This window comes from Ctenocephalides felis, unplaced genomic scaffold (assembly GCF_003426905.1).
Source record: "Ctenocephalides felis isolate EL2017-DRISC unplaced genomic scaffold, ASM342690v1 CF-g0.4_SCAFFOLD_03573, whole genome shotgun sequence".
Classification (NCBI taxonomy): Eukaryota; Metazoa; Arthropoda; class Insecta; order Siphonaptera; family Pulicidae; genus Ctenocephalides; species Ctenocephalides felis.
Window position 1 is genome coordinate 24,041,403 of NW_020539727.1, and position 16,566 is coordinate 24,057,968.

A 16,566-nucleotide genomic window follows, 5' to 3' on the forward strand; every position below is an offset into this window, starting at 1 on the left:
CTGAATGCTCCTTTAGACCCATTGTATCCTACGTTGGCTCCCCATTCTATAATATCGCTAAACACATTGCTAATATTTTAAAAATGTCACAATTTCCTCTCCTCACTATGTAAAGAACTCTTACCAATTTGTGGATCTAATCAAAGACCGAAACATTACGGACGATCAAATTTTTCTAAGCCTTGATGTAATTAACCTTTTCACATGTGTTCCCCATGATTTAATACTTGATTCAATTGAAAAACGCTGGCCCACTATTTGTAACTACACCGACTTGCCCATAACCACTTTCAAACACATCATTAACACTGTCCTGAATTGCTCTTATTTTAATTGTTTCAATAATTTTTATCTACAAATCAAAGGTACTGCTATGGGTTGCCCATTATCCCCTGGCATCATAGACCTAGTTTTACAAACCCTTGAAATTTCCGTTTTCTCCACATTAAATTTCCAAATATATTTTTACGTTAGATATGTAGATGACACTTTTTTTATAATAGACAAAGAACAATCAGATATAATAATCGATACCTTTAACAATTACAATAAGAGCATTCAGTTCACACATGAAACACAAATCGACAACAAATTAAACTTTTTAGACGTGACTGTACACAAAATTGACAACATTATTTGCACAAATTGGTACAGAAAAACTACATGGTCCGGGAGATACCTTCATTACGCGTCATATTGTCCCAAAAATTATAAAGTCAATACAATCATTTCTTTGATAGACCACGCAATCATGTTGTCTCACTCTTCTTTTCATACCCAAAACACAACATTAGTAACTAAAACTTATTAGAAAACGGATATCCCCTCACCCTCATCAATTCCATTACCAATAAAAGACTTTCCTATCATAAAAGTAACAATTATCAATCCATCTCCAAGTTATTCCAAGACAACAATATTAAACCAACTTTTCACAGCATGCCTTACATTGAAGGCTTATTTGATTATTTTGCCAAATTACTCAAAGAAGAAAATATTTTCATTTCAGGAACAGCTCTATATTCTTTTAAAGAAATGTTTTCAAAAATTAAATCCACCACCCCTCCTAAATTCAATACTAACATAGTTTATTCCATCCCTTGCAAAAATTGTCAAAAACAATACATTGGCCAAACATCACAGTACATTCATAAGAGAATGAGACAACATGAATTAAGCGTCACTCATCATAAAAGCCGAAATTTCCAAAGTACTCTTGTTCAGCATTCCATCGAAAACTCACATAATTTCACCTTTGAACCCAATATTTTATATAGAGAGGATTGTACTTTTTAAAAGACTTTTTTCTGAAAGCAGTTTAATCTTTTTGAATTCGTCAAAAAGTGTTAATAAAAGATCAGATCACAATATCATTCATGACTCATATTTAAATTTTTTAAACCTGATTAAAAATAATTAATCCTAATAGTTTTTGAATATGTGTATATATATACATGTATATGTGTTGTAATATATGTACATCCATATATATGCTTATATGTATGTTTTTGAGTATACACTATACACATACACTTGCATATGTGTTCATGTGTATAATTGTGGATACATTAATATATAGATATGTACATGTGTATGTATGAGTATGTAGGTGTGCATATACATGTTCATGTATGTATGTATATATATATATATATATATATATATGTATATATGTATATATATACATAATATTTCTCAACATTTACTAAAGCAATATTTTTCCTTTTTTCGTAAATTACCAAACAAGAGCCATAAAAAATCATTTTTGCCAAGAGTTCCGTGCTTTGTCCTTTACATCTGGCAGACAGAAATCCATATCAGTGTGTTTAAGTCTTGTGTAGTCGTAACATCTACAAATATCTTCCAAAAAAATCGAGTGTTTTAACAAAAAAATATTAGTGATATGGATATATAAATTATTACAGGTAAATAATTTTTGCTTCTCAATTTTATATAAAACCTTTTTTTAGTTAAGTCTTATTACTATCTATCCGGTACATAATCCATTCCTTTATAACAAAAATTTTTTTCTAATTAATCTGTATTGACCATTGTTAATTAATGTTAATCAGTATTTAAAAAACATTGTATTTGACAGAATAAACCTGATGATGGAACGTACCTAGTTCCGAAACGTCGTATTAAACATCTTCAAAAACAAATTGTTTTTTATTATTGGATTTACTGTTCGGAAAAGAAACAATCAATATATTGAAAAAATCCAAGGACTTATCTATTGTATATATATATATATGTATATATATATATATATATATATATATATATATATATTAGATCTAATTTTACACAAATTAAATCTAAATTTAATTCTGACCGCCTCACAAGCTTAGTATATCAGATTAATTGCTCTAATTGCGAAATTTTTTACATCAGAGAAACTAGCAAAAACCTGAGTAAATGTCTTCATCAACATAAAAATGACTCAAAAAATCCTAAACAATTTAAGACGATGCTAACCGATCACATAAATAATTTAAACCATAATATGGATTTTTCAACCCAAAAATTTTACATTTTGAAGAGAACGTAATTAAAAGAAGATTCGCTGAGGGGTTGTTTTTGCAATTGCATAACTACAGGATCATAAACAAACGCTTCGACAAAACGGCCCTGAACGAAACAAACACGTGGTTCCTAAATAGCGTGTCAAAATTTCTTAGATAATGACAAAATCCCATCGCTTTTTAAATTTCCCGTTAAATTTGAACACATGCTAAAAACTGTTTCGAGAAAAAATGTGACATTTCTATCTTAAACTCCGAACAGTAAATACATAGTTTCGACCAGTTGTTAAGTTATGTTTATTTGTGTGTTTTACTATCTGTGATGTTAAAAATATATATTTTACCAATGTGCACATACTCATATCATGGATTAATAATGTCTTTATATGTTATATTGATTGGATGCAAAAGTGTAAGTGTTTTTATTATGATTATCATCATTATTGTTTTTCTATGAAATTTCTGACATATTAATTTTGTTTTAATTTTTTTAGTTTAATTGATTGCCACTGAATGAAGACTAAGATGCTAGCTGAAATGTATGGATTTTAAATAAATAAATTTCAAAAAACTCTCATACTATTTTTATTGATGTAACGTCCGACTTTTTGACTCAAATTAAATATATATATATATATATATATATATATATATATATATATTTGCACTTCGGTGTGTATAAAGTCACTTTGTTAGATTATTCAATATCAACATCGGAGTGAAGGGACTTCAATCTTTTTTGCCCACTTGCGACTCAATTATTTATGAACTTTTCCCAACCTTATATATACAAATACACATCTATATATATATATATATATATATATATATATATATATATATATATATATATATATGTTATGATTCTGAATTTGACGTTGACATATGTATTAAAGTCTAGTAATCGGGCATAACATCAATAAAAAACATGAATTTCTTTCAAAAATTTATTTTAAATCCATACGTTTCGGCTATAATCCTAGCCTTCATTCAGTGGAAACCGAAAATAAAATTAAAAACTAAAACAATTGAATTGGAGCGAAAAGAAAAAAAATAGTAAATAGTACTTACAATCAGTTAAGCTTAGTGTTAAATTGGAAGATTTTAATAATCCATGGTATCAGGATATGGTAATGCACTACACTATGTATTATAAACATCAAACTTGTAAATACACAATATTTTCACAAAATACTAATTTAAAAAATCACAATTGGATAATGTGTTGTTCGTAGACTGGTTGAAGATATAATGGAGAAAAGACTTTTTTAAAAAATATTTTTTACCAAGATTTTACGCATATGTGGAATCCTTTGCGCGTCGTTTTTATTGCTTTGTGAGAAATTTGAAAATACTATCTAAATAAAAGAGATTTGTATCGCACAGCGTGTTAAGTTCATTCCGTTTATTTATTATTTTAATGCTATAAATAGTTAAAAAAGATCCTTCTACACAATTCTTTGTTTAAATAAATTTTGTTCGAAATGTAGTACAGTCGGGTTAGAAAAGTCCATATTGTGTTTTAAAGTATAAATATGCTCCGCAATCATAGTTTTAAATTGCCTCGGATTTTTTAAATTGTTTTTATGTTGTTGTAAGCGTTTCACTAAGTTCTGGCTTGTTTCTCCTATGTAAATTAAATTACAATCTATACAATTTATTTGCTAGACGAGATTTCTAAGTCGTTCGATATTAACAGGGGTTTTTGTTTTGGTAAAAAAAGTACTAGTCGTTGTACTAAAATTGTTTACAAGTCGGAGTCTAGATTTATAAAAAAGTTTTTTCTAAGGAACATACAATTCTTTAATGTATGGCAAACATATTACACCAGTCAGGTAAATCGGCAAATATATATTATATATATATATAAATCAAAAATTAGATGCATACGAGTTAGAATCGAAATCTAAGTTTTGTGGTATACAATTTACACTGGTGCTGGGGTTAATTCGTTAAAAATTTCAAATAAAGTCCATCAACACAATATCTTTCCTTACTATTTATAGTACAACCGGATTAATTTATTTCAACTTCTCTTTGAAAAGGTCAGATAAAGCCATTTCTCCTGCCTTTTCCATCTGACAATTCCAATTACCTGCGATTTCAATTAGACAGCCGCTAATTAACAAATCTAAAGGAAAATCTATCCACCCTTTTCCGGAAAAGGGAAATAAAGGTAAACCGGAACACGTAATCGGAAAAAAGGTCACGAGAAAAGTTTAATTTCCGCATCACGCGATTTCGATAGACGATAATTAGAATCGAATTATATTCGAATCAAATTGGAGGATTGATTTTGTATTGGCTTGTCGGAGTGGCATTTACCATAGGCTATAAAAGACAGGTGTATAAAAGATTTTTTACATACTGAAATTTACTAAACTTTATATTTTTATTATACCAACAACGCTCCTCACAAAATTCCATGTAATAAGTAAGTTAACACAAAAATTGCATTTGAAAAGAGACAAATTTTTTGAAAGTGTTAAAAGTGCATTCATTCACTTCTTATAATTTTTAAATCGGACTTCAGAATTAAACTAGTGGTGTATGGCATCGTGCCTTAAAGCAAATTGCTCGAACTTCCCGTACCGTAATAAAATAATCGAGAAATTTTAAACGTTTTCAAATATAATATTACAAATAGTGTAACTTTCATTATTTTTGCTATCTTATTGTTATTTTTGAGCAAATCAAATGTAAATTATAAATCAATTTATCTCCATTAACAATCGTCATTTCATTTCGAATTCAATTTCAAAAAAAAAATAGTTGCTAATTTACATAAAATTGAAAAAGTGCTTCCGTATAGTCACAGTCTAAACGCATTTGCAAATAATTCTGTGCGACATTTTCACTTATACTGTGCTTAGCATGGCGGCATTTTCACATTTTTCAATAGTTTTCTTACAAAATTGGAAAAATGAACCAGTACGCAAACAGTCTAAACGCACTTGGGTAAACATTTGTCCCGGAGTGGCGCTTAGACTGTGCTTAGCCTGGGTCATTTTTTTATTTTTAATCCAAAATTACAAAAATATTTGATGGAAAATAAAAAAAAATAATTTTTTATCCTCAAAAACAATTGTTTTGTCAATACATACAGACAGTTTTTTAGATTATTCTGCTTGCCAGTAGAGTCCCTTTTTCTTACAAATTTTCATTTGCTCGTCAGTAGAGTTCCTTTTTCCTAATATTTTCATGTGCTCGTCAGTAGAGTCCCTTTTGTCCTAATATTTTCATTTGCTAGTCAGTAGAGTCCCGTTTGTCCTAATATTTTCATTTGCTCGTCAGTAGAGTCCCTTTTGTCCTAATATTTTCATTTGCTCGTCAGTAGAGTCCCTTTTTTCTCTTTGTATTTTTATTTTCTTGTCAGTAGAGTCCTTTTTTCTAATATTTTCATTATGCTTGTCAGTAGAGTATCTTTTTCTTACAATATTTTCAATTTGCTCGTCAGTCGGGTCCTCTGCTCCCAATATTTTCATTTGCTTGTCTGTCAGTAGAGTCCCTTTTTTTTACAAATTTTCATTTTTTCGTCAGTAGAGTCCTTTTTTTTCTAATATTTTCATTTGCTCGTCAGTAGAGTTCTTCTCCCAATCATTACAAATCGAATGTTTTTTTAGATCATTCAAATCGGATACTCCGTTCATTCAAAAACTCGATTTGTATATTCTGCAGTCTTTGCTCTGTATCTCCGTAACGGCTGGGTCTGCCTTTGCCAAAAACTAATCAGCACATCTCCCTATTAATAGGTATCGAATGTTTTTTAAACCATTCAAATCGATTGATCCGTTCGCCCGAAAACGTGGACAGAAAATTTTTTATCCGCACACATCCATTTTTTCTGAGGTATGCCAAAATGTTCAGAAACCTTCAAATCGTCGAGAAATGTAAAAATTTTCATTCTCGATTTTCGACCCATTACTATAACTACTCTACGGGAAGTTAATAAAAATTTTCTTATAATCATCCCTGTATCCCTTTCTCCGAGCTTTCAAAATAAAGCTCATAATCATTCTCCTCAAATAATCGTTACGACAAAAGCTTTTGGTTTTAGAAAGCTTTGAGCTTTTGAAAGCTGCGATCGTTAAGAACAATTACGACATTATAGGGAATATTATCGTAAAAGTTTATTACGAAGGAACATTATCAAATGGGGCCACCAACCAACATCATAATAAACCATTACTCGGGTTATGGTAATAAAGAAATAAATTTTAAAATGTAAAAATATTTAAATTTATATATATATATACATATATATATATATATATTTAAATATATTTAAATTTTAAAAATGTCGATTTAAAAGTATACCGAGTTGCTGTAGAAAAAATGATTTGATTCATTCAATTTTGTACAATTTTGAAAACAAAATATATTTTAAAAAAAATTGTTAAAAGTTACATAATAGAAAAATGCATTAACTAGTAAGAAACCAATTTAAGGGTCACAACTAGTATGAAATTTTCAAAAAATCGTATTTGCAGTTTTTCCATATTTCGATAGGTTATACTTTCAAAAATAACATACCAAAATTTTAAATCGATATCTTAAATAGTTTTTGAGTCACAGCCATTCAAAGAGTATTTATATAGTATATAGTATAACGATCATTTTATCTTTAAACGCGTTTTTCTCGAAAAAGCATTTTCCGAATTTGCTGCAGCGATTACTCAAAAACAAATGATCCCATCACTATTGATTTTTTTTTACATGTTCTATTTATAGTTCTCCGTAAAATGAACTATCGATTTTTTGATCGGATCAAATATCGAATTTTGGCAGTCCAAAAACGACCAAAATTTTGGGCAAAATTCGACATTTTTTAAAAAAACGCCGCCATTTTGTCACTTTTTAATTTTTTTTATTTATCGTATGTCATTTTACAGACAATATTATCTATTTTAACGAATTTTTTTTTTTAAATTTCATCCACGTAGAAGGCCGGAATCACTGCAGTTAAGGGCATTTTTGTCGCGCCGTTGGAGATCGACGATAACTTAAAAAATATTTAATTTTTTTTTTCAAAAATTTTACTATGTATTCTTAAAACATGTGTAAATATATCCTTAAAATTTTGAAATGATTGATAAAGTATTTTTCTTAATATGAATTCCCAAAAATCATCTATTTTTAGGCGGTTACACAAGTTATGCCCCTTAAAAAACAAAAACTATATTTAATTATATTTTTCACTAGAAACATTTATGTTATATATAACTCAAGTTAGCGTTCCGACTAGTTTTACCCATAATATCAATATCTAAGTGTATATAACAATTTATACCAAATCTTAGTAAATTTTATCTACTTTTTTCCAATGTAAACAAATCAAAGAGTTTAGAATAAAATTTTCATGTTATATAACAAAATGAAATAAAATGTACCAAATCCACTTAAATTGATAATTATCAAAATACTCTAGTTTGTGTTTCGACAAGTTTTATTCAAAATTTCAATATGCAAGTGTATATATTAATTTAGACCAAATTTTGGTAAATTTTATTCACTTTTTTTTTAATGTACGCAAGTTAAAGTGTCTAGACTAAATTTTCCATAGAATTTAAGAAAATGTGAAAAAATGTCCCAAGTCCACTTATTGCTAATTATCGCCGTTGGAGATCGACGATAACTTAAAAAATATTTAATTGTTATCTTCAATAATTTTACTATGTATTCTTAAAACATGTATAAATATATTCCGAAAATTTTGAAATGATTGATAAAGTATTTTTTTTAATATGAATTCCCAAAAATCACCTTTTTTTTAGGCGGTTACACTAGTTGTGCCCCTTAAGTTGTAAACTTTCTGTACTATATATTGTACAGCTGGCCAAATATGTGTCAAACCAACATATATATATATATATATATATATATATTAGGGTGGTCCTTAAAATGGTCATTTTCAAATTTCCTTGCTCCCAGGGGCTCAAATGGTTCCAAATAGATAAAAAACAATTCTCTGAAAGTTTTAGCTCTTAATATTAACGTTTAGATAGAGCGCAATTCAATCAAAGTTTTGTATGGAAATAGCATGGAAAAATTTTCAAAAATTTTAAAAATGCTTTTTAGATGTATTTTCGCGAAACAAATTAATGAATAAAACTCATTCATTTGTCGCAAAGTTATACCTAAAACATTTTTTTTTTAATTTTCAAAATTTTTTCCTTGCTCTTTCATACAAACTTTGATTTGAATTGCGCTCTATCTAAACGTTAATATTAAGAGCTAAAACTTTCAGACAATTGTTTTTCATCAATTTGGAACCATTTGAGCCCCTGGGAGCAAGGAAATTCGAAAATGACATTTTTAAGGACCACCCTAATATATATATATATATATATATATATATATTTCCTCTGTTTTCCGTCTCTTTTTAAAAATGCAGGCGACCTTTTAAAATATTAAACACCAGAGAGAGAATGAAAGAGAGTGAGCCAGGGGTGTATCCTCGTCGCCGAGGGCTCAAGGCGATGCATTGAAATATTTATGAGCGAAACGAACGCGACAAAGTGCACCCCTGTCGCCCGAAGGACAGGGGTGCATCGAGGAAAAGAACTACAGTCATCTCTTATATATATATATATATATATATATATACGAGTATATATATATATATATATATATATCTTATATATAAAAATGAAGCTCTCGATAAAATGATCCACTCGAAAACGGCTAAACCGATTTGGCCAGTCTTAGTCTTGAAAAATTCGTGCTAATCAGTAGGTTGTCGGAAAGGTGAGATATTATTTCAAAATCGCGTAGAAACTTTACATTTTTAATTTGAAATTTTTTGTAGAAGCGTAATTTGAATAAAACAATGGACGGCGGCTAATACGTCAAATGTCAAACGTTTTTGACAGATGATGTTCGATTACGTTTAATAGGATGTTTTACGTGAATATGATTTAATTATGATTAAATTGTAGTAAGTACTTTTGTTTGTAGTTTTATTTATACACAGAAACGTTATTGAACGGATCGCAAGTGTTACTAGAAACTCAAAATATCAACTTTTTTGAAATCAATTTTTGCAAATTATATTTTTCTCAAACACGGTGCTCTGAAAGATCTCATTTGTCTAATTATATACTCAATTATAATATTACACTTACCATAGTTTCTATAAATTGATTCTGTTTCAGTTGTCCCCAACGTGCGGTTTGGGGGCTCATGGCGGGCGCTCCGACAGACTGAAAAAAATAATAATATATATATATATATATATATATATATATATATATATCAAAGTAATAATATATTTTTAACTTCCCGTAAGGTAGTTATAGTAATGGGCCGAAAATCTAAAATGAAAATATTTGCATTTCTCGACGTTTTGAAAGTTTCTGAACATTTTTAAGGCATACCTCAGAAACTAAATGGATGTGTGTGTCTGATTTTTACTTTTAAATATGATGTCGAGTTAAAAAAAACCTTTAGATTGCTGCAATAACATCAAACAGTCTAATATTACGCTTAGAAATGACTTCTACTGGGTTTGCTTTCTAATATCCAACTGTTAACAAAAAATTACCTTACTTGGTTTTTTATATGTTCAGTTTCATCAAGAGTTTTTGTACAAAAAAAATCCGGTTCGATTATGTTAAGATTTGGCAAAGTTAGATCCGTGGCGCTAGGGTACGAGCTTTGGTCTCGCAACCATAGGGATACCGTGATATCATGATGTAATGATATCAGATTTTTGCTTTCAAATATGATGTTAAGTAAAAATTGCAAATTATTTTTCAACTTCCCGTAGGGTAGTTATAGTAATGGGCCGAAAATCGAAAATGAAAATTTTTGCATTTCTCGACGTTTTGAAGGTTTCTGAACATTTTTAAGGAGCATACCTCAGAAATTAAATGGATGTGTGCGGATAAAAAATTTTCTGTCCACGTTTTCGGGCGCACGGATCAACCAATTTGAATGGTTTAAAAAACATTCGATTCCTATTAATAGGGAGATGTTCTGATGAGTTTTTGGCAAAGGCACGTCCAGCCGTTACGGAGATACAAAGCAAAGAGTGCAGAAAATACAAATCCTGTTTTTGAGAGAACGGAGTATCGGATTTGAATGATCTAAAAAAACATTCATTTAGCAATGATTGGGAGAAATGGTTATTAGTTTTTGGCAAAGACAGGTCCCGCCATTTCGGAGATACAGAGCTAAATATGCAAAAAATTGCTGTTCTTGAGAGAACTAAGCGTCCGATTTAAATGATTCAAAGAACTTTCTGCTTGATTCAACAAAATAAATGCTTTTGGAATAAAAATGTTTGTTTCTAATTTTTAGACTAAGCACAGTCTAAGCGCCACTCTGGTACAAATGTTTACCCAAGTGCGTTTAGACTGTTTAAATACTGGGGCACTTTTCTAATTTTGGGAAAACTATTGAAAAATGTGAAAATGCCGGCAAGCTAAGAACAGTACAAGTGAAAATGTCGCACGGAATTGTTTGTAAATGCGTTTAGACTGTGACTATACGGGAGCACTTTTTCAATTTTGTGTAAATTAGGCAACTATTTTTTTTTTTTAAATTGAATTCGAAATAAAATGACGATTGTTAATGTTCTGGAGATAAATTGATTTATGATTTATGATTTACATTTGATTTACTCTATTACTTTGATATAACAAGGGAGCAAAAATAATGAAGTATTTGTAATTTACGTTTCAAATTTCTCGAATATTTCATTACGATACGGGAAGTTCCAGCAATTTGCCTTAAGGCACGATGCCATACACCACTAGTTTAGGTATTAATAATATGATTACTTACATTGTGTCGAGGCGACCAGGAATTACACATAATTGATGCATCTTCTAATATCCGACTCTGAAACAATAGAAATAAAAAAATTAATAACAAATAACAAAATCTGGCTAGCAATATTATTAAATATTTTAGACAGAATTATAAAGATTTTAGTTTCAAATATTTGTCCTTAATATCCTATTTACTACCTTCTTGCAAGTTACAAGAGATATAATAAATAAATACACTTTCCTTTGTATCTTTTTTACCCTTTCGCCCTTATTTCTCGCATTACCCAAAAGCATATTTAATGCAGCCTAATATCATATTTATATTTTTGTCCAATAATTGTGCTATTTCGTGTTTGCCCACGATAATAATATTAGCAGAGACATGGGGGGCCCTATTTTAATCTTTAATCGTTGCGCAAACAACAAAAAACCTAATGACATAATATTGTGACATTTACAAACGAGCAAAATATGGAATAAATATTTTCTTCTAAGGGTAGTTATGTAAAATAGGCGAAAAATAATATTCAAGAGATAAAAAAAATTGTGTTAAATATTGCCCCAAGATGGTAAATAATTTGGTCAAAAATTTATTCAACTTGTCCTCTTAAAAATGGCCCTTAGAACTAGTTTTTGTAGTGAGTTATTTCGTGATTAAGAACGTGTGATTTTTCATCACAAAAGGGCTCTCCCTTTATTCGGTAATTGGACGATTTGTTCAAAGAGAGCCCCAAAGGTTATTTCTCACAACTTGAAACTGAAACTTTTCTAAAAGACATGTGGTAATGTGTTCGAGTAATTTGTGGCATTCGTCAACTTGACGGGAAACTTATTGGGATATTTATTTAACTAAATACGAAATATCTATACAAAACACAACAACCAACAGTTATATATATATATATATATATATATATATATATATATATATATATATACTGAATTTCGAAGTGCCAAAAATCAAATATTTAATAGATTTGGACTCGGATTCCTCAGAACTTTATCCATGTTAGTTTCAGGGATAGTATGAATATCTATTTATAGTCGGAAATTTATATTATAAGTGATTTGTAAGTAATCACAAATTTAAAAAAAATGCATTAAAATCGGTGAGCGTCAAATCATAAATTTATGGAAAATTTTCAAAGAAAATATCAAGGGCTTTTAGCAAGTTTTCAATAGTATGTGACCAATGAAACCATTCCTAAATATATAGAACAGCATCATAGTACATGTTAAAATGTTAGCAAGGTAAATAGGATGTAATACCAAATAGGATATAACAAATTTATAAAAGTCACTTGGTTTGAATTCATTATAAATTTTGTAATGTACTCATTTATTCATATCTTTAATTATTTTATTTTATTTATTATTAAAGTTTAAAAAAACACTTTAATCAATAGTATTGATCCATCATATTCAAATTTCAATACGGATTTCATTTATTTTTGGATTGATATGAATTTTTTATAACAAAAGGTTTGAAGGGCCGTCGCAACGTGAGGCTGGGTATGCTAGTATATATATATATATATACATATATATATATATATCGATTGTTTTTTTTTCGAACAGTAAATCCAATAATAAAAAACAATTTGTTTTTTGAAGATGTTTAATAACGACGATTCGGAACTAAATATGTTCCATCATCAGGTTTATTTTGCCAAAGACAATGTTTTTTAAAACTATTAATTAACATTAATTAATGATGGTCATTACAGATTATTTAGAAAAATTATAAAGAAATGGACTATGTATCAGTGTAAAGAGTAATAAAAATTAACTAAAAAGGTTTTTATATAAAATTGAGAAGCAAAAATTATTTACCTGTAATAATTTGTATATTCATATCACTAATGTTTTGTTAAAAACACTCGATTTTTTCCCGAGGATATTTGTAAATGTTTTTGACTTCACAAGACTTTGTAACACAAAATTATTAAAGGATTAATCGTTTTTAATTAGGTTTAAAAAGTTTAGATACGAATCCTGAATGATATTGTGATCTGATCTTTTATTAACACAATTTGACGAATTCAGAAAGATTAAACTGCTTTCAGAAAAAAGTCTTTTAAAAGTACAATCTTCTCTATATAAAATATTGGGTTCAAAGGTAAAAACATGTGAATTTTCAATGGAATGTTGGACAAGAGTGCTTTGGAAACTTCGGATTTTATGATGAATGACGCTTTTGACAGAATAAACCTAATGATGGAACGTACCTAGTTCCAAAACGTCGCTATTAAACATCTTCAAAAAACAAATTGGTGGATTTACTGTTCGGAAAAGAAACAATCAATATATTGAAAAATCCAGGTTTTATCTATTGAATCTATATATATATATATATATATATCTACATATATATATATATATATATATATATATATATATAAATATAAGTCGGGTTTTCCTTCCTGACGATATAACTCAAGAACGCATGAACCGATTTCGACAATTTTGCATTCGTTGCAAAGGTCTCGGGCTCCGCCCGGTTTATAACTAGGAAAATTAGTGGTGCATCATGCCTTAATGCAAATTGCTGAAACTTCACGCACTGTAATTAAAAATTCGAGTAATGACATTAGTGAGAATTATCAAAAAAATGCTTGGTAAAGTCAACGATCTTGCCGCAAAAAATAATGATGTACACGCACTGAATTTCACCATTCAATCAAAAATTGCTCGCGATTTGGTGGCATACCAATGATTCCGACTGGTCTTCCGCTTGACTTCAAACGATTGCAATTTCCAGTTCGCAATAACAAGTCGCAAGGCCAATCGCTTAGTGTTTGCGGGATAAATTTCAAATAGATTATTTAGAAAATCATTGTTTTTCACATGGGCAGTTATACGTTGCCTGTTCACGAGTTGGAAAATCATCCGCATTGTTCGTGTTAACGTCAGACCAAAAAACAAAGAATGTGGTTTACCAAAGAGCACTTCAATGAAACGGATAATTTGCGGAATCACTTTCATTTACTTAGAGAAGTTCAACTAAAAAACACTTCATTTTTGTAATCGTAATAAATTCATTACTGTTGCATAATAAAATCAAATTTTTTTTCAAATATAGAACAAACAAAAAATTTCTACATCTTTCTCACGAAACCATCTGGTGGCGAAACGGAGTTCGTCGGGTTTGCTAGTATATATATACACATATGTATCCTCTATCTATCCCTTTGTGTATATATCGTTTGATATGAGCGCAGAAGGCTATTTTCGGTTACGTTCCAGTCGTCGTCGTCCGTTCGCCGGTGGAGCGATCGAGCGGCGCAGCGAAAGCGTAGCAAAAGCTTAGTAGAGTAGAGGCGTAGAGCGTAGAGCGCTCACATAATACACGTTTCTCGTGAATTATTAAGCATGGCGTGCACCGCCACGCCGTGACAGACAATGCTACCGATAATAAAAAAAATACACTGCCGACCGACCCTTTTTGTCCGGAAAACAACACACGAATTTTACGACACACAGAAATTGACACACACACGGAAATTGACACACACGGAAATTGACACACACGGAAATTGACACACACGGAAATTGACACACACACTGAGGTGGACACATATGTATAGAAGTCGCCATTCATCCACCAAAATCTACACTCTCAATTTTTTTTACCCAGACCCCAATTCCAAAAACCTTTTTCGTGTTTCCGACGACCTTTTTCCCGCCCGAGTACTTTATGGAATTTTAGCGACGACAGCTAGCCAGATGTTCACGTCCACTTACGACGAAAGAAATTAACACTTCAGCATTTTTTATGAACGAATTTATTTTAATAAAATCTGTCGTTAAACAATTTATATAAAAATGAAAAAAAATACAAAAAAGTTAACTAATAGATAAATTTAACTAATAGCTAAATTAGTAGTAATTTTCCAAATATTTGATGTAATTTGATTTTTAACATTTGATATTTTTTGCTATATTATATAACCACATGATCAAATAAAATTTAAAATATAAATTAATATACGTAATCAAAGCATAATTATATAAATATCAATTCTACATAAACTATTATTAATATTAAACATCTACTAATATTGCTATTTGTTAATTTTTTAATTTTTGCCTTAGGCGAGTCCCAAGCGTGTGCGCTTAACCTGCTACGAGGCGCCGTTTGAGGGTAGCTGAAAGTTCGTGCGCCCCTAACTTTGAATGTGTAAAATCATCACTAATTTGTATGAACATGTATAAAAAAACAATTATATAGATTTTAAATACTAATACGATTCGATGATTCATTTTTATACTTTCTACATAATTATTTCTATTTAAATCGGTCTTAATCATGATAACAATATTTTTTGCTTCATTTGCAGTTAATTCGTGCTAGTTTTTATAAAATTATACCTTTAAATAAAATTCAAGCATTAATTAATAATACATAAGCAGTTTCGTTAATAATTATAAATATTGCTATTTGTTGATTTTTCAATTTTTGCCTTCAGCGAGTCCCAAGCGTGTGCGCTTAACCTGCTACGAGGTGCCGTTTGAAGGTAGCTAAAAGTTCGTGCGCCCCTAACTTTGAATGCGTAAAATCATCAAGATTTTGTTACAAAATGTATACTAAAACAATTATTATAGATTTGTTTAATACCAATACTAATCGATTTATTCATTTTTATACTTTTCACATGATTATTTCTATTTTAATTGACATAATTACGATAAACAATTTTTTTATAATATAAGGTTGTCAAATATCTCCCTTCCGCCTTCTTGTATTATAAACCAAGAGCAAAAAAAGCGGAAGGGAGATATTTGACAACCTAGTAAGCATACTGAAGTGTTGTAGGACATTATAATTTATTAATAAATATACTGAGTACTTAAGGACATTATGATGTTAAAAAAATATTGCACAGGATTCAATTTTGTACAAATTCGTCAAATATTTCATTAAATTGGGGTAAATGGTAAATTGTTTAAAAGTTACAAGAAAAATTTAATAAATAAATACACAGGTAGATTTATATTATTAATGAAATTAAACACGCTCAGATTATTTATTAAGTTTCAGTACAATTTCAAGTATACTGGGTTGCTTTATGACATACAAGGGTAGACAATATTGTACATTATTTAACTTGCCCAAAATTTTGTCAAATAACTCAAAATTTTTATATGAAATTACGCCTTTTCAGTTAGATAGGGTGAAACTAGATAAAATTTACAATATTCCTATCGAACATTTTTTATATACTCCGATTAGTTTTGAATAAAACGACTTTGAATTCGATAATATT

The 16,566-nt window shown here is 29.5% G+C and overlaps 1 protein-coding gene across 1 annotated transcript in view; it reads right to left on the reverse strand.

Annotated features, from left to right (window-relative positions):
* Positions 1-16,566, reverse strand: part of LOC113389804 (inhibitory POU protein-like) — a 101,743-nt gene that overhangs the window by 56,875 nt on the left and 28,302 nt on the right. Inside the window, exon 2 of the mRNA XM_026626810.1 lies at positions 11,313-11,369. Coding sequence (XP_026482595.1) covers positions 11,313-11,369 — 57 coding nt within the window. The remainder of the gene's footprint in view (positions 1-11,312; positions 11,370-16,566) is intronic.